Source organism: Stigmatopora argus, chromosome 19, assembly GCF_051989625.1.
Source record: "Stigmatopora argus isolate UIUO_Sarg chromosome 19, RoL_Sarg_1.0, whole genome shotgun sequence".
Taxonomy (NCBI): domain Eukaryota; kingdom Metazoa; phylum Chordata; class Actinopteri; order Syngnathiformes; family Syngnathidae; genus Stigmatopora; species Stigmatopora argus.
Window position 1 is genome coordinate 1,761,136 of NC_135405.1, and position 19,005 is coordinate 1,780,140.

A 19,005-nucleotide genomic window follows, 5' to 3' on the forward strand; every position below is an offset into this window, starting at 1 on the left:
GGCCCCACCCTCTCTCCCCCCTCTCTCTGTCCCTCGATTGGTTGCATCTGAAAGTCAGGGAGGAGGCGGGGCAAATAGAGCCAACCCGGGAAGGTATAAAAATATAAAACAAAATTAGAATTAAGTTTAGTTTAAGAAAACCGTCTAAAAAGAATCACCTCCCATGGTTAAATGAAAACATACAGGCATTAATGAAAAAACGGGACCATGCTCTCAGAACATCTCTTAAAACCAAAAGGATTAATGACAGACAGACATTTACTTCTCTAAGAAACAAAGTAATAAAAGAAAACTGCAAAATCAAATTTCTTTATAAACATAATTAACACCGCGAAAAGGGAACACAAAAGAGATCTGGAAAAAGATTTAATAACTGGCAGGAAACACTTCAAACCGCAAACAAATAAAGGAACTACAATTGAAGGAGAAAACAACCCGTGACCCAAAGGACATAGCCACAACTTTAAATCATTACTTTATAGACTCCATTAAAGAACTGACACCTTGCACCCTTCAAATAGAATAACACCCACGACAACCACTAAACACCAATGAACATATTCTTAATCTAAACATAGTTTCACAGTCAAGTTAAAAAAGCGATATCTGGCCTCAAAAGCTCCAAAGCAAAATGTGTTTAACATGGATGTAACATTTCTGAAATACCACAAAGAATCTCTCAAAGCTCCATTAACCACTATAGTAAACAAATCCATAAACAAGAGTCTCTTCCCTGAACCCTGGAGGTGTGTGCTAAGTTATCACGCCGGTCCTCAAATCAGGGAACCCCGCATTAACAAACTACAGACCTATAAGCATCCTTCCGGCCATCTCAAAAGTCTTGGAAAAGATAGTAGCGTACCAAATTGTGGCTCACATTAATAGCAGTCCATACACCCTTAACAAGCTGCAATTCAGCTTTATTAATCATCATTCTACCGAAACAGCGGTTCTTTCTAGAGAACATAAAATCAAAACTAGAAAAAGGCGGGATCATTGGTGCGGTCTTTATTGATCTCAAAAAGGCAGTTGACACCATCAACCACCAGATACTGCTTCTAAAGCAGGGGTGTCAAACCGGTCCTCAGTGGGCCGCAGTGGGTGCAGGTTTTCCTTCCAACTTAACTAGAGGATACCTTTTGCAAGTGTAATCAGTTAATTAAAGTCAGGTGCTACTTATTTTAGAAGACACCTGATTGGTTAAAATGTCGGCACTGGATCGGTTGGAACAAAGACCAGGACCCACTGCGGCCCTCGGCGGAATCGGTTTGAGACGTGTTCTTAAGTATCTAATTTTAACTTCTCATCAAGCACGCTAAATTGGATTAAATCACACTCATCTGTAAGATCACAGTGCGTCAGGATACAAAACACAAAATCTACTTTGCGGAATAACAGTCTTGTGATAGCGCAGGGATCAGTGCTAGACCCACTGCTCTTCAGTCTCTACATAAATGATCTGCTAAGCAGCTATCTTTCAACTGTCACCTGCCAAATGTATGCCGATGATGTAATCCTATATGTCCACGCTAAAGACAAAAAACATGCTTTACAGGAAGTCACAGATGCAATGACCAAGGTCAATACCTGGGTTGAAAAATCTCAACTGCATTTAAACATATCTCAGCCTTCTGTGTGTACTTCTCAAAAAGAGCGACAAATAACAGGGACCGAATATTTTTGTCCAAGAAAAAACAATCAATGTAGTCCAAGAATTTAAATACCTAGGAATCACTCTTGACTCTCAACTAGCCTTCAAACGGCAAATAAAAAACATCCTGAATAAAATTAAATTCAATTTGTCTAATTTTAAGTTCATTAGAAACAATCTAACACCTCAGTCAGAAAAAAATATATTTTGACACAATGATCTCACACAAGACTTAATGCCTAACAAGTTGGTCATCGGCCAGCAAAACAACACTAAAACCAATTGAAACCATTTATAAGCAGGCTTTGAAAGTATTGGATAGAAAGGCAAAAACACACCACCACTGTCAGATATTAAAGAAACACAAACGCTTAAACTGGAACAATACTGTTAAATATGCAGAAGCGAATTTAGTCTACAAAATCTTCCAACACAAAGCCCCTCCTCCACTGCAAGATTTTGTACAACGCATCAACAAGGGCTGGCTCTTGAGGTGACTGTGTAGTTCCTTCAAAAAGAGTGCTTTCAGCCAAAACATCTATGCCCGTGCCACACATACCTGGAACTTAATACCAATTAACATACATGAACTTCCATCTCTGACCCTCTCGCCAATCATCTTAAAGCCTGGCGGTTAGACAAACAAAATTGCGATCATGACGCTCTCTAAAATTGTGCAATGTGTCTAGTGTGTGTTATTGTTCATCTTGTAACTACACAAGGGACTAAAGATGGAAATTAGCTAGCGGCTACAATCTTACACATTAACATATGTTCATTAACATGAATATAATAAATATGTTCATTAATACGTGCTGTCCCTTATCAAATAAGTCAATCAATCAATCAAATAACATGGGTGGAGCCCACAACATTGTGTGGAGCCGACAACAATGTGAGCAGGCACCTGCCTCGCCTAACATAAACTACCTATGACAGCAGCAAATTAATAAATTAATCGTCAAACTTGTGTCACAGTTATAAGCTTTAATTTGGTGCCCTTTAGTGGTGATGGGACGGGATCTGGTCTCAGATGCCCCCTCCCAACTCAGGGCAGAGAGAGTACATTGTGTTAGCCGATGTGGGTGTAGGTTTTTGCTGCAACCGATCCAGCAAAGGCACTTTAACCAATGAGATTTATGCAGAAAACAAGAAGCACCTGACTGCAATCAGGCGCTCGCCAGTTGTTTTTTTTCCAATCTATGACAAAGAAAATCATGGAGCCAATCGTCATGATACAAATAATTGCACTTGTAGGACACCAAATTGGTGAAAAGGTGTCCTCATTATGGGTTGGAATGAAAACCTGCATGCAAAGCGGTCTTTTGTGAGATAGTTTGCTTGTATTAAAGTGTTATCCCATGAAAATATATGATAAAAGACAATTTCAACATGTGCGGCTTAAGTACAAAGCGGTATTTTCCATTAAGTATACAAATAAAACAAATATTCATAAAAATGTCAAAATTCACGCCAAAACTCACAAGCGGAAGAAGAAAAATGGTGGAAGTCAGCGCAAACGCCCTTGAAAATGCAGCCTGCGCCTAAATCTAGGGCACGTGTCAAAGTGGCGGCCCGGTAAAGTAAATCATGAGTGCCAACTTTCTGTTTTAGGATCAAATTAAAATAAAGAGTATAGATGTATATTAAAATTCCTGATTTTCCCCCTTTTAAATCAATAATTGTAATTTTTTAATCATTTTTTTGTTTTTAGTTAAAAAATCATTTTGTAAAATCTAAAAATATAAAAAAGCTCAAATAAACATTGTTTTACATCTATAAAAATACTGTATATTCAGGGCTTTTAATCAATTTATTAAAAAAAAAAATCGAAATATTATATCTAAAATGGTCCGGCCCGCATGAAATCAAGTTGACGTTAATGTGGCCCGCGAACCAACCCGAGTTTGACACCCTTGATCTAGGGCATCCGATGAGCCCAAGAAAAAAATTTAACATAACGACAGTGACCGAAAAAGTTAAGTTTCAAAATATGCTGAAGGCGGTCAATAAGTATGCCCATGTAGCACACAATTACAAGCATAAATGAATCTATCGTGCATTACATTAAGAAAGAAGCGAACCTTTAGAAAACGTCATCGATATCATTAGGCCACCAAGCGAGTGGAAACCACTAGGAATAAAAACATTTGCAATTGAGAATGCCCTATCGGTCAGGATCTTGAACTGTGCCAGGACCTTTCAGTAAAAGAACGATCCAAAGCACACAGCAAAGATAACTCTCAAATGGTTGGAAAAAAATAAAATAAAAACATATGGAAGAAATTCTCAGTCAATCTCCTGATTTGAATCCAATATAAATTTTCTGAAGAGACCCGAAAGGCACTCAAACATATTCAAGATTTAAAGATACTTTGTCTGAAAGAGTATGGGCAAAATCACATTAGCGCATTGTGAGCAGTTAATTAAAACATACAAGAAGTGTCTGGAATCTTTCATTGCAAACAAAGAGGGATTTTGTGCGTGTTTTTTGTGTACCTGTTAAGTCTCTCGAGAACAGAGTCATCTGCTAACGAGATCTCATCCATTAGAAATACTCCACCCTTTTTCATTGCCAGAACCAATGGCCCATCATGCCATTGAAAGAGTCTGCAATCACCACCATCAGCCTGTAACCATAAACAGTTTAATAAGTGAGTTTTAATCTATTTTATGTAATTGTAAAACTCCCATTATGTTATAATCTAGACATTTATATTGTTATAAAACAGTGGTGGACCATCAAGGCCTGCAATATCTGAATCACAGATGTTAATTATATTTTGTCCAAATTGTCTGTCAGCTTCCTTTCATTGCTTTTCCCCCGGTTGCGCTGCGTCCAGGTGTGTATTTTCATATTTAAGCATTTAACCAATCACATTTCAGCCATTATCTGTTTCCAGGTTCAGAAATCTACCTGGGGGCCTTCACAATTAGTCCTGCAGGCCCTGCAGCATAAAACAAGCGTCGATAAAGCTGTTGCTTTAACCAATCAGATTTCAAGTTGGCGACACCAAGGCCTTCTCGCTGGCGTAGGGATACGTCATCGCTTTCACAAACTAGGATTGGCTAGTGATAGAGTGGACTAGCCAGAGCTACCAAACTATATGTAGCCAGCTACACAAGCAAATATATTGTGTTGATTTAATAGCGGTTTTGTCAACCCACAATGGCTGAAGGAGAAGAAATTGATTTGGTTGCAGACTTACTGTAAAAGCCATTTTCAAGACTGACTTTTCAAGAAAAGCTGGACATCATTAAGAAAGGTCGGACAACCAGAGTGGAGCTACAGATCAGAGAGCAAGTGCGTGGGGAAACAGAGTGCCACAACGAAAAGGTGAAGAAAAATAGGGAAATCTTAAAAAGACTGATAGACTGTCATTTTTGGGGGCCAGCAGGAACTTACATTTCGGGGAGATGATTAAATGATGATTCGAGGATGCTTTGCATTGACTATAGCTCAGCCTTCAACTCTATAATGCCGGACATTCTGGCTGACAAACTCTCCCACTTTGGACTATCCTCTTCTTAACAAACCGTCCACAAACTGTTGGACTTGTTCCCCACCTCTCTTCCTCCATTACACTGAGTACTGGCTCCCCTCAAGGCTGTCTGTGTACGGGTACTCGGACGTTTCGTCGAAAGAGGTTTGGTCCCCGGACGTTTGGTCGACCGGACATTTGGTAGAACGGACGTTTGGTCGCCGGGTTCGCGAGTCCCGAGGTTCGAGTCACGAGACTTTCATTTGTTTAACCCTATTCACTAAATAATAGTCATTAAATCCATATTCACCCAATGTTAAAATCTATCAATTGCATGCGAACCCGGCGACCAAATGTCAGTTCCACCAAACGTCCGGTCGACCAAACGTCCGGGGACGAAACCTCCGGTCACGGTGTACTGAGTCCTCTTCTATACTCCCTGTACACCGACCCACCACTCTAACTCCATCATCAAATTTGCAGATGATACCACTGTGGTCGGACTCATCTCAGGGGGATGAGTCTGCCTACAGAGATGAAGTCAACAAACTGTCTTCGTGGTGTTTGGTGAACAATCTCACAATCTCCTGGACTTTCGCAAGCGCAGCACAGATCTGGCCTCACTCCTCATAAATGGAGTATGCCGAGACAGGGTCCAGTCCTTCAAATTCCTGGGGGTCCACGTCACGGACAAGCTCTCCTGGTCTACCAACACCACGGCAGTGGTGAAGAAGGCCCAGAAACGACTCCATTTCCTGAGGGTACTCAGGAGGAACAACTTGGACACTAAGCTTCTGTTAACCTTCTATACAGCCACTGTGGAGAGCATCAGGGTGTGCAATAACAATCTGCAATATCTTAGATTGTGCAATATTTAAGAATTTACCTTGCCAGGATGTGACTTTTTATATTTTTATATTACTTATGTTTTTTTTACTGGGAAAACGCACTTTGTGGAGTAGTACCACCAATTTCGTTATACGCAGCTGTGTATGACGACAAGGCTTTTGATTTAATTTTTGATTGATTTTGATGAAAGCGCTGAATCCAAAAACAAAGGAAACTATGTGGAGCTCATTGCTGAGAGAAATACAGATTTACATTCCTGACAGTCCACTAATAAATTATCTAGCCATAAGAAAGTTAGGGTTGGGCCTAGGTGTGTAATGCACGGCCCGCCACTGTTATGAAAACTGCCAAGTGATTGAACTTAGTCAGAAACAGGAAAATTTACTTTGTTGTCTGATATTAGAGCTAAAAAATATATATTGGTAAAGTTGCATCCTTCAATATAAATTTAATTGAAGATATTTTGTTTGGTAAGTCAAGTTAAGTCAAAATAGGGTGGCACGAGTGGTTAGCGCGTCGGCCTCATAGGCCTGAACGAGGTCCCGTTTGTACATCGACACCATGGTGTGCAGACGTATAATATCACATTGCAGGACTTGGGATACTTTTATATTTATAGGTCATTATTCCCAAGAGGCGGCCCGGTGGGGCGGGTGGTTAGCGCGTCGGCCTCACAGCTCTGGGGTCCTGGATTCAAATCCAGGTCACGTCAATCTGTGTGGAGTTTGCATGTTCTCCTCAGGACTGTGTGGGTTTCCTCCGGGTACTCCGGTTTCATTCTAAATTCCCAAAACATGCATGGTCGGCTGATTGGACACTCTAAATTGCCCTTAAGTATGAGTGTGAGTGTGCATGGTCGTCCATCTCCTTGTGCCCTGCGATCGGCTGGCCACCGATTCAGGGTGTCCCCCGCCTCTGGCCCGGAGACAGCTGAGATTGGCTCCAGCACCCCCCCGCGACCCTAATGAGGATAAAGCGGTTCAGAAAATGAGATGAGAGCAGTTAAGTCAAAATGTGATATTTGTTCAATTAGAAGATGAGCAGGCAAGCAATATGCTTTACAGCAGGGGTCCCCAAACTTTTTCCTGTGAGGGCCACATAACTTTTCCCTTCTCTGATGGGGAGCCGGTGTCAGTTTGTAACAGAAAAAGTGTGACGATCGTAGGGGAGCTTAAATTTTTTTAATTGTTTTCCACAAAGCCACACATAACCAAATAACCCTTTCCAGGTTCTTTACAGAAAAAAAGTCAGGAAACAAATAACACTATTAATGAAATAAATAATAACTAAATAACCCTCCCTGAGTTCTTCACAGAAAAAACAGGAAATAAATATCTACACTTCTTGATACAGTGGTACCTCGTCATACAAAATGCTCGTCTTACGGGGGAAATTTTGATCAAATAATTCGCCCGTGATGCGGTCAAAATTTCGTGATGCAACCAAGCCAGGTGGCCATGGCATTTTTTTTTCCATCTCTTTCGTGTATAAAATATGTCTACGAGCACTGGTGGGCGGACTTTGCATTTCCACACCCGTTTTCCCCCCACTTGGTCTACATTTACATACGAGGTAAACAATACGTATTACTATGGATCGGCAAAGTTTTGCTAAGAAAAGGCGACCGTTGACAATGGACATGAAACGCGAAATAATTGAAAACATGAGCGTGGGGTACGTGTTACCGAGCTCGCTCGGCAATACGAGAGGAATACGTCAACCATATCCTCCATCCTTAAGCAGATGGACGCAATTAAGGAGAAGAGGCCTACCAAAGGACTATCTATCATTTCCCACCGGCGCATTGACATTCACGACGAGATGGAGAACCTTCTTTTATTGTGGATAAAAGATAAACAATTAGCAGGAGATAGCCTGGCCGAGTCTACCATTTGTGAAAAAGCCAGCCGAATTTACATAGATTTGATATCAACGAAAGGAGAGCCTTCAACAACTTCACAAACATTTAAAGCGAGTCATGGCTGGTTCGAAAAATTTAAAAAACGATCTGGAATACACTCTGTAATCCGACACGGAGAAGCGGCGAGTTGCATTTCGAAAGCTGCGGTGGAATTTATCAAGACATCATATCAAGCCTTGATTATCGCCCAGGAAAATTACACCCCCCAGCAAGTTTTCAACTGCGATGAAACTGGTCTTTTTTGGAAAAAAATGCCCAGGCGGACATTCATCGTGGCAGAAGAGAAGGCATTACCGGGACACAAACCTATGACCGCTTAATGCTAGCGTTGTGTGCTAATGCCAGCGGTGAATGTAAAATTAAGCCGCTACTGGTGTACAATTTATTCAAGAAATGCTTCGATGTGACAGATGACACAGAGCTAACCCTTCGTGAATTTTGGAAAGAGCACTTTAATATTGTCCATTGCTTGAAAATTATTAACCATGCATGGCAGGGCGTCACACAACGAACTCTTAATTCAGCATGGAAAAAATTGTGGCCAGCTTCCGCTGAAAGTGACTTTGGAACAGCAGCCCCTGCTGCACATGATGAACTTGTGGATGATATCATGTCGCTTGGAAATTCCTTGGGGCTGTAGGTTGATGAGGCAGATGTGAATGACCTAATCGCCGAGCACCACGAAGAACTCATGACACAGGATTTAATCGACCTACAGGAGCGTGAACATTGTTGCCGGAACTTAGTAGCGAGGAGGCGGTGGAAGAGGCGGCTACAAAAGATATCAAAGACATGCTCGCGAAGTGGCAAGAGGTTTCGGATTTTATAGAAAAGACTCACCCTGACAAACTGGCAAGTGGTCGCGCATCATCGTATTATGATGACATTTGTATACGACATTATCGAAATATTTTGAAGGGTAGACAAAAACAAACAACTCTTGACGCGTTCGTTTTGAAGACTTCGGCGGAGCGGCCAGGTGGTGTCAACCCGTAGAACTACGTAAGGTAAAAAAGATTACAACAAATTTAGAATTTAGTTTTGTTTTAAGTTATATTAAACGTTGAGTGTCTGTTTTTTAGTTATCCAAGTTAATTTAAATTTGTTTGTTCGTTTACGAGTGCCGTGGAGAAAGTCCCCCCGAACAGCCTCCCCCCTCTGCCTCCGTGTGTGTCGTTTCTCCCCTCCGTGAAATGTGTCTAATTTTACTCCTATTAAACACTATTACTATCAAACCACTCGTTATTTATTACTTTGTCAATATATGGCGAATTATAAGAAATAAAAAAAAATTCCAATTCAATATCCTGTTTTTGGTGTTTTTTTCAGAGAGTTGGAACGAATTAATTTGTTTCCCATTCATTTCAATGGGAAACTTCCGCTCGAGTTACGAGAATCTCGTCATACGAGCTTAGTTCCGGAACGGATTAAGCTCGTATGTCGAGGTACCACTGTATTGTTGTGATGCAAAAACATCTTCGTATGGTAGAAATAATAGGGGTCATCCTACTTAGCAGTTTTTCGATTATAGCGGCCATGCCTGGTCTACATTATCCGGGAAATTTGAGAGAATACTGTAACATCGGTAAACATTAACATTTAACTTTGGAATAAACAATATAAATTTTTCTAAATTTATCTACCACTACTATGGCATTAAAAAAATATTTACCGTATTTTCACGACTATAAGGCGCACATAAAAGTCTAAATTTTTCTCCATAATAGACACAGCGCCTTATAATCCAGTGCGCTTTATACATGGACCAATACTAAAATTGTTATCAAGATAAAATAAAATAAATCAGTCGATAGGACAACTACGGCAAGCAGCCCCCGACTCTACTATTTTCCCGTAGATAAAGTACTGCGCAGTGACTGCTGGGATATAGAGTCCTTAATACACCCAGTTCTTCAATACACCCAGTATGACGGCGAGCACACTAATTTGGTGCTCGCCGTCATTTCGGCTGTATTTACAAAAGAAATCCTGCCGCTAGATGTTGGCGTCAACAGAGCATTCAAAGCTAGACTGTGAACTATCTATATACAACTACGAAAGCAGCCCCAGACTACTATTTCCTGTAGATAAAGTACTGCACAGTGACTGCTGGGATATAGAGTTCTTAATACACCCAGTTCTTCAATACACCCAGTGTGACGGCGAGCACACTAATTTGGTGCTCGCCGTCATTTCGGCTGTATTTACAAAAGAAATCCTGCCGCTAGATGTTGGCGTCAACGGAGCATTCAAAGGTAGACTGCGAACTATATACATATACATATACATATACATATACATATACATATACATATACATATACATATACATATACATATACATATACATATATATATATATATATATATATATATATATATATATATATATATATATATAATATATATATATATATTAACTCGGAGCTTGCCGTCATTCCCGGAGGCTTAAGAACTACAACCGCTGGACCCGGCGTTTTGGAAGACTCATTTGGGCAATTGTTTAATTCGGACACAGAAAATGAGGACTTTGATGGATTTGTGGGTGATGATGATGTGAGTAAGTTGTAAAATGTCTAAATAAAGTACAACCGAACTCAGTTTTGCTTCCGTTGCCTTTTTAAAAACGTGTTTTTAGCGTGTGGGTGTAGCGTGCAAGGACTATATATCCCAGCAGTCACTGCACACCGGAACCTGGAAATAGGCTGCTTCCGGTAGCCAGCGCTATTGCGTTTCGATGTTCATCCATATATAATATATAATATACATGCGTCTAAAAAAAACGGTGCATGCTTTGTGTGTTTAAAATACAGAAATAGCACTCGTTACTGACACTGCGGCTAAAAATACGATGCGCAGAATAGTCGTGAAAATACGGTATGTCATCCTGACTGACCTCAAAGAGGAAAGGTTTTGTCTGATTTGACTTCAGGAAGTCAGAAAAAAAAGTGTTTTTCCACTGTGAATATAAACTTCTGTAGTGTATGTATAACCCATAGGGTTAAAAATAAAGCTAAGTATATAATACAGCACCTGAGGAGAATGTCTGACAGGCCGCAGGCCTCCCAGAAAGTCTGAGGTTTCCATGTGTAGGTGACAGTTGATAGAGAAAAGCTCCTTTCCAGTTAGAGCAGCAAACAACTGACAGATTGTTGTCTTTCCACACCTGTAAAAGTTGTGGAGTCGTGGTCAGTGTGTTTTTTTCTGTGTGTGGAGGTGGTGAAATTAGCATCACATAAAGAGGAACCTCAGTTCACAAACAATATCCATGAACAAATCAATTTGCGATGAGAGTTTGCATCCAAATGCGCAAACGGAACAAAGACGCTTCAGATAAAACCCAAAAATGCAAAAAAAACAAAGCAACCCTGACTTACATTTCACATGGCTTCATAGGTGGTTAAGTTGTTTTGCCAATCCAATTAAAAGTCATGTTGATGGTTCGGGTTTTTTTTCTGTCCGCGCATTCTCTAACTTGATGTAAATAAATAATGACACTGGTGTTTAGCTTGTTTCCATGTTTGAAAACATATTTATGATTGAGTCAAAATTGCCCTTCCACTTATTTTTTGCATGAAAGGAATGCAACACGGTCAAATGTAGAAAATGTATGTTTACAAACGACTATCTACGAAAAGCTGCTGTACAAATAGTGGGGGTAAAAATAAGTATTGCTACTTGTAGCAGACAAGCTGCAATAAAGTGAAGCATATTTGTATGACTTACATTGTCTGCTATTCATAAACTATCAAATACACAAGCAAGCCAGTAGTTCTGTTACCACATTAAAAGGAGACCAAATGCAATATTTAAATGGCCTTTGTGTTAAAGAGAGTCACTCAGACTTCTTAATTGTTTTATTTATTTGACTTGGGATTTTTTACAGGGTTGAATAAATTAGGCTAATTATACACCGGTGTGGATTGGATCTTATACAAACCTCCACATTCAGTCCAGTGGTTTTATGATACAATGACAAATGCGTTTGTACAGTGGGCCCTCGCATTTTGTGAGGATTAGGGATCGAACATTGCCATGAATATGCAAAAACTGCAAATAACCCAAACATCCCATAAACCTTTATTTTATCAACATTGCGAGTACGTTCAACCTCCTTAAAACTGCTCGCATCGGGATCTTTTTTGTTTAACACTGTAACCCTACCCTAGGGTTTGAACACGACACTTTTGATACACTTGAAACATTTAGATAGTAGTAGTAGATTGTTTTCAAAAATGTTGTTGTGCTGTCACCTTTTGATGTGAAGTGATAAACAGATTCACACAAGAGGATTTCTGAAAAGCAAACTATATATACTATCTTTACTTATGAATATGTGTACATATGAAATATTCCGGTTACAATCTCTGAAGGGAAACATTTAGTTCCAAGTTACAAAACAAACAAAATATAAACAAATAAAAAGTGTAAATGAACTTCTGTATTGTTTTTTGAATTTTTTTTATTGTTGTCCTTGGCCTCCCCATCCGCTGGCAGAAAATTGCATCTCCATGATGCCAGAAATGAAATTAGCGCACTGTAGCCAGCTTGTGCACGGTAACGGCCAACGGGTCCGACAGGAAAACGGCACAAGCCCGACCTGAAAACGGTGCGCTCCAGGTGTACGCCAGCATCGCCCTGGTCGGAGTTAAGGTCACCAGCGGAGTATGAGCACGATCACCTAAGCAAAAGCCCCTCTTTTCTACACTTTTTAAAATCTTCTCTGGGACCATGCCTGATAAGCTCCAGCCGCAAGTGAGTTCCTATGCCTTTGACCGCCATTCGTCAGAGTTGTTACTTGGATTTTTCTGTGTATGCGAAACATAATTTTAAATTGTTAAGTTGTGTTTACATGTGTTGGTGTGTCTATGCAAGTAGTTACAGTGGGCCAAATAAGTATTTAGTCAGCCACCAATTGTGCAAGTTCTCCTGTTTGAAAAGATTAGAGAGGCCTGAAAGGCCATGTCTTTTTTTTCCCTACCCTTCCCAACAGTTTCACTTTCACACTGATTTGGGAGCACCGTCAATGGCGTCTGTATTGTGTGTGTGTGTGTGTGTGTGCGCGTGCGTGCGTACGTACAGTGGGGCAAATAAGTATTTAGTCAACCATCAATTGTGCAAGTTCTCCCGCTTGAAAAGATTAGAGGCCTGAAATTGTCAACATGGGTAAACCTCAACCATGAGACAGAATGTGGAAGAAAAAACTGAAAATCACATTGTTTGATTTTTAAAGAATTTATTTCCAAATTTCTGGCTGACAAAGACGTCTAACTTCTAACGAGGTCTCCACTCGATACCTGTATTAATAGCATCTGTTTTAACTCATTATCGGTATATAAGACAACTGTCCACAACCTCAGTCTCTCACACTCTAAACTCCACTATGGCCAAGACCAAAGAGCTGTCGAAGGACAGCAGCGACAAAATTGTAGACCTGCACCAGGCTGGGAACACTGAATCTGCATTAGGTAAAATGCTTGGTGTAAAGAAATCAACTGTAGGAGCAATTATATGAAAAGGGAAGACATACAAGACCACTGATAATCTCCCTCGATCTGGGACTCCATGCAAGATCTCACCCCGTGGCGTCAAAATGATAACAAAAACGGTGAGCAAAAATCCCAGAACCACATGGGGGGACCTAGTGAATGACCTACAGAGAGCTAGAACCACAGTAACAAAGGCTACTATCAATAACACAATCCGGCGCCAGGGACTCAAATCCTGCACTGCCAGACATGTCCCCCTGCTGAAGCCAGTGCACATCCAGGCCCGCCTGCGGTTCGCTGGAGAGCATTTGGATGATCCAGAAGAGGACAGAGAGAATGTGTTATGGTCAGATGAAACCAAAATAGAACTTTTTGGTAGAAACTCAGGTTCTCGTGTTTGAAGGAGAAAGAATACCGAATTGCATCCGAAGAACACCATACCCAGTGTGAAGCATGGGGGTGGAACCATCATGCTTTGGGGCTGTGTTTCTGAAAAGGGAACAGGACGACTGATCTGTGTAAAAGAAGGAATGAATGGGGCCATGTATCAAGAGATTTTGAGTAAAAATCTCCTTCCATCAGCAAGGACATTGAAGATGAGACGTGGCTGGGTCTTTCAACATGACAATGATCTCAAACACACAGCAAGGGCAACAAAGGAGTGGCTTCGTAAGAAGAATTTCAAGGTCCTGGAGGGGCCTAGCCAGATCTCAACCCCATAGAAAATCTGTGGAGGGAGTTGAAAGTCTGTGTTGCCCAACGACAGACCCAAAACATCACTGCTCTAGAGGAGATCTGCATGGAGGAATGGGCCAAAATACCAGCAACAGTGTGTGAAAAGTGAAGAGTTGTGAAGAGTTACAGATAACGTTTGGCCTCCGTTATTGCCAACAAAGGGTACATAACAAAGTATTGAGATGAAATTTTGGTACAGACGCTCCCCTACTTACGAACAACGGTACATACGAACATGTCTGCAAATTGCGTTTATGTCGAAAAATGTTCGTAAGTTCGATTTTGTATTTTTTTTCGAGTAGTGCTTCTTTCCGCCACTAATACGCCTGGCGCTGTGAGGGCTCAGCTCACCCAGGATCTACCTTCTTCGTTGCAATGCGGAAGTGCGTGAACGTATCTCCAGTGGGCAAAGAACCTTTTTCATTTGTATCATTAAATATCTCGTGCATCTATTATTGAATATGGCTGGTAAAAAGCGAAAGGCTTCTATTGAGGGAGTTGCAAGGAAGAGGCAAGCCATTTCATTTGAAACGAGTGGCAATAATAACGCAGCTTGATGCGCGTGAGAGTGGTGAGCGTTTCACGGGCATACAACTTGAATCGTTCGACCGTCAGTACTATTTATAAACAGAAAGATCGAGCAGCAGGACCCAAATATTGAACGTTGCACAAAGTTTGCAAATCAATTGAATGATGCCATACAGTGCTACCGCATCATTTATGATGGAAAAAAAGAAGAAAACTGTGCAATCGTCGTTAGATCGCTTCTTTCGGCCAGTTTCTAATACATAAATCTCTCTCTCTCTATACAGTACTGTACATATTCTCTCCATTTTATTAAATGTTTTTTTCAGTACAAACCAATGCGTGTTACTTATACAAGCCTTAAACATACAAATGCACTTATATAAACCTTCAATATACTTATATAGGCCTTAAACATAAATCACAATACAAAATATAGCACTGAATCAACTTACAAACAAATTCAACTTATGAACAATCGCTCGGAACCTAACTCGTTCGTAAGTAGGGGAGCGTCTGTATTGACCAAATACTTATTTTCCACCATTGTTTGCAAATGAATTCTTTAGAAATCAAACAATGTGATTTTCTGTTTTTTCCCCACATTCTGTCTCTCATGGTTTAGGTTTACCCATGTTGAAAATTACAGGTCTCTCTAATCTTTTCAAGTATGAGAACTTGCACAATTTGTGGTTGGCTAAATACTTATTTGCCCCACTGTATGTACCACGAATTGATATAAGAAGCTAATGCTTACGTGTGAATAATACTAAAAATATGCAAACGAGTGAAGTAACAAATTTGGAAACGCAAATAGGTGTGGGTCCACTGTACAAATATGTAGGGTAGCGTGGATCAGCGGTACAGTAGTTCTTCCCCAAAAGAGAGGTTGCAGGTTCAATTCCCTACTTTGATGAGCTCATCAAATAAATATCCTTGAGATCTATTGCTCCTGATGGTGTGTTGTCAGAAGCTTAATGACAAAGCGCTTTGAGTGCCGTGATGGTGGAAACATGCTTTACACACACATGCTTCACCATTTACAAATGATACAGGACAAATCATCTTGCCGATGGCACCTCACCCAGTGTCTCCGATGAGGAGCACAGATTCGCCAAATCTAAGTGCTCGTCCAACGAGCACAGATAGTCTCCTCATACTGTGTGTCCATACCACATGGTGAAAATCCTCTGAAATGTCAGCAACGCTATCAACACAGGAACCTATCCAAAATAGGACGGACAAGTGTATCAGAAAATTACTTGCAGGGTTAGGGTTGATGCTTTTAACCAGTCAATCAAGGTGACAACATTCTTGAACAGTATTACCTTGGTTGTTGCAGAATGTTTTATTACTATTTTAATTAATTGGAACTACTCACTAAACTGGTTGTTAACCTGTTTGATAGAAAACAGGTTTTTGGGATTCACTGTCCTCTTGAAGTGCCTCTCCAAGATGGCCAAAATGGTGACCTCCTCCTCAGGCTTTCTAACACGTCCAGCCAGCAACATGTAACCTAAACAAAACAACAAAGCAGTTGAATTTGGAAACATTGGCGCCAGATTAAAACCATATACAGTGGTACCTCGTCATACGACCGCTCGTTATACAAAATTCTCGTTTTACGAGGGGAATTCGGATCGAATAATTCGCCCGTCATGCGATCAAAATTTCGTGATGCGACCAAGCCAGGTCTTTTTTGCATATCTTTCGTGTATAACAATATCCACGAGCATGGAACGATTAATTCAGACGAGTTTCTCATACGACCAGGAAACGCACAACGCGCGGGCAAAAAGAGGGCTTTCTGGGTAATGAAGTATACTCGTGCACCCAACACCCATAGGCAATGGCAACCTTTCTCAGAATAAAACTCCATTACCCACAATCAATATGTGGGTAAGCTCAACTATTGTATTTCCTGTTATTCTTTCTAAGGAATGAAGGTCCCGCGATCGTTCTTTAAAGACTATTTCTCGTTGGCAAGTGGTCGTCCGTTATCCTATTGTGATGACATTTGTATCCGACATTATCGAAATATTTTGAAGGGTAGACAAAAACAAACAACTCTTGATGCGTTCGTTTTGAAGACTTCGGCGGAGCGGCCAGGTGGTGTCAACCCGTAGAACTACATAAGGTAAAAAAGATTACAACAAATTTAGAATTTAATTTTGTTTGAAGTTACATTAAACGTTGAGTGTCTGTATATAGTTATCCAAGTTAATTTTAATTTGTTTGTTCGTTTACGAGTGCATTGTTGCCGTGGATAAAGCCCCCGGAACAGCCCCCCCGCCTCCGTGTATGCCGCTGTCTCTACCCTCCGCGTAATGTGTCTAATTTTACTCCTATTAAACACATTATTACTATCAAACCACTAGTTATTTATTACTTTGTCAATATATGGCGAATGATAAGAAATAAAACTTTTTTTCAATCCAATATCCTGTTTTTGGTGTTTTTTTCAGAGAGTTGGAACAAATTAATTTGTTTCCCATTCATTTCAATGGGAAACTTCCACTCGAGTTACGAGAATCTTGTCATACGAGCTCAATCCCGGAAAGGATTAAGCTCGTATCTCGAGGTACCACTGTATTTTGCCAAATGTACCATCATCGGCCAAATATTGAAGCCAATCATGAGAGGCTTCAGCCTTTTCTTCAAGCCTGTAGCGATCTGCCCATCGAAAAAGATCCCGGAGTGTGATGAAGCCATGTTTGCCTGCAAATACTGATGAGCCTCTGCGGAATGACTACAGTGGCAGAGAGAAATACAGAGAGTAAGACAGATGACATATTAAAAAGGGCAGTAATGATAAAAAAAAGAGATCACAAATCAATTTGTCCGTGCTTTGGAATGTGCCTTAAGAACGAGTACATTTTATGATTTAGGAATCATAAAAACATTGAGAATTCAAACCTTGCTCTAGGAAGAGCATGAATGTATTTTCTTAACTATATCTACTAAAATTTTATTGAAAAAAAAGGCATACCTGGAGATCAGTCATGACATTGACTAGTTTGGTGCAGTATGATAGAGGCATGCAGAACCTCTGATGGAGGATGGTAACTAGCTCTTCTCTTGGTAGCTCATCAAAGTGCAACTCCACAAAGCGGTTTCTGAATGCTCTGGAAAGAACCTGTGGGTAAAGATATAGAAAACATGAAATAGTTTCAAGAAATTAGTTTCTAACCAACAATTCATCTATTTATTTAGGGAGGGCCCCAAGCAAGCCAGATCTCAAATTTATAAAGGGAATTTCACCCTTCTGCCGACAGAATATGGAAGATTCATATTTGAGGATGCAGATTTTATTGAAATTAGATTCTTGTCATTTAAAAATAAAATTGAGAGAGGCCTACTAGAGCCATGTGAATTCCAGTTTTTGATAAACACTTCCAATCAATGACATTGGCTATTGAAAACTTTAGATGTCCCTACCAAAGACATTGGACAACTCGATGTTCCTAAGAATTGCATCATATGGCTCGTGTGTTCATCACTGTATACCAGGGGTGTCAAACCGGTCCTCAAGGGGCCGCAGTGGGTGCAGGTTTTCATTCCAACTCAACAAGAGGATACCTTTTGCAAGTGTAATCAGTTAATTAAAGTCAGGTGCTACTTATTTTAGAAGACACCTGATTGGTTAAAATGTCGGCACTGGATCGGTTGGAACAAAGACCAGGACCCACTACAGCCCCCGGTGGAATCGGTTTGAGACATGTGCTGTACACTTTTTAAAATCTTGTCATAAGCAAAAGTCAGCAGTCCATCATAAATATGCTGAGGTGCCATACTGCTTGCTTTGTTGTCTTTCTTCAACAATTTTAATCTCAATTCTTGGTTACAAAACTTTAAAACTTTGGCTGAGCATAGAATATCTGCCTGCACTAAAGCTGTCCCAAACGATTATTTTTCACCTGAATAATTACTATGAAAAATCTAAGTAAATTTTTGGGGGCGATTATGTTGTGGGGTTGATGATTATAGACGCGCACGCTCGCGCCCGCACACACACACACTCTCTCTCTCACACACTCTCTCACGCACACACTCTCACACACACACACTCTCACACACACACACACTCTCTCACACACACACACACTCTCTCACACACACACACACACACTCTCTCACACACACACACACACTCTCTCACACACACACACACACACTCTCTCACACACACACACACACTCTCTCACACACACACACACACTCTCTCACACACACACACGCTCTCACACACACACGCTCTCACACACACACGCTCTCACACACACACGCTCTCTCACACACACGCTCTCTCACACACACGCTCTCTCACACACACGCTCTCTCACACACACGCTCT

At 40.6% G+C, this 19,005-nt stretch overlaps 1 protein-coding gene across 4 annotated transcripts in view; it reads right to left on the minus strand.

Annotated features, from left to right (window-relative positions):
- mdn1 (midasin AAA ATPase 1) overlaps positions 1-19,005 on the minus strand; it is a 305,960-nt gene that overhangs the window by 177,050 nt on the left and 109,905 nt on the right. For all 4 annotated transcript variants that reach the window (XM_077586594.1, XM_077586596.1, XM_077586595.1 and 1 more), the window contains exons 26-31: positions 17,641-17,787; positions 17,259-17,400; positions 16,033-16,167; positions 15,736-15,874; positions 10,936-11,068; positions 4,151-4,281 (exon numbers count right to left, since the gene is read on the minus strand). In XM_077586594.1, the coding sequence (XP_077442720.1) occupies positions 4,151-4,281; positions 10,936-11,068; positions 15,736-15,874; positions 16,033-16,167; positions 17,259-17,400; positions 17,641-17,787 (827 nt within the window). The remainder of the gene's footprint in view (positions 1-4,150; positions 4,282-10,935; positions 11,069-15,735; positions 15,875-16,032; positions 16,168-17,258; positions 17,401-17,640; positions 17,788-19,005) is intronic.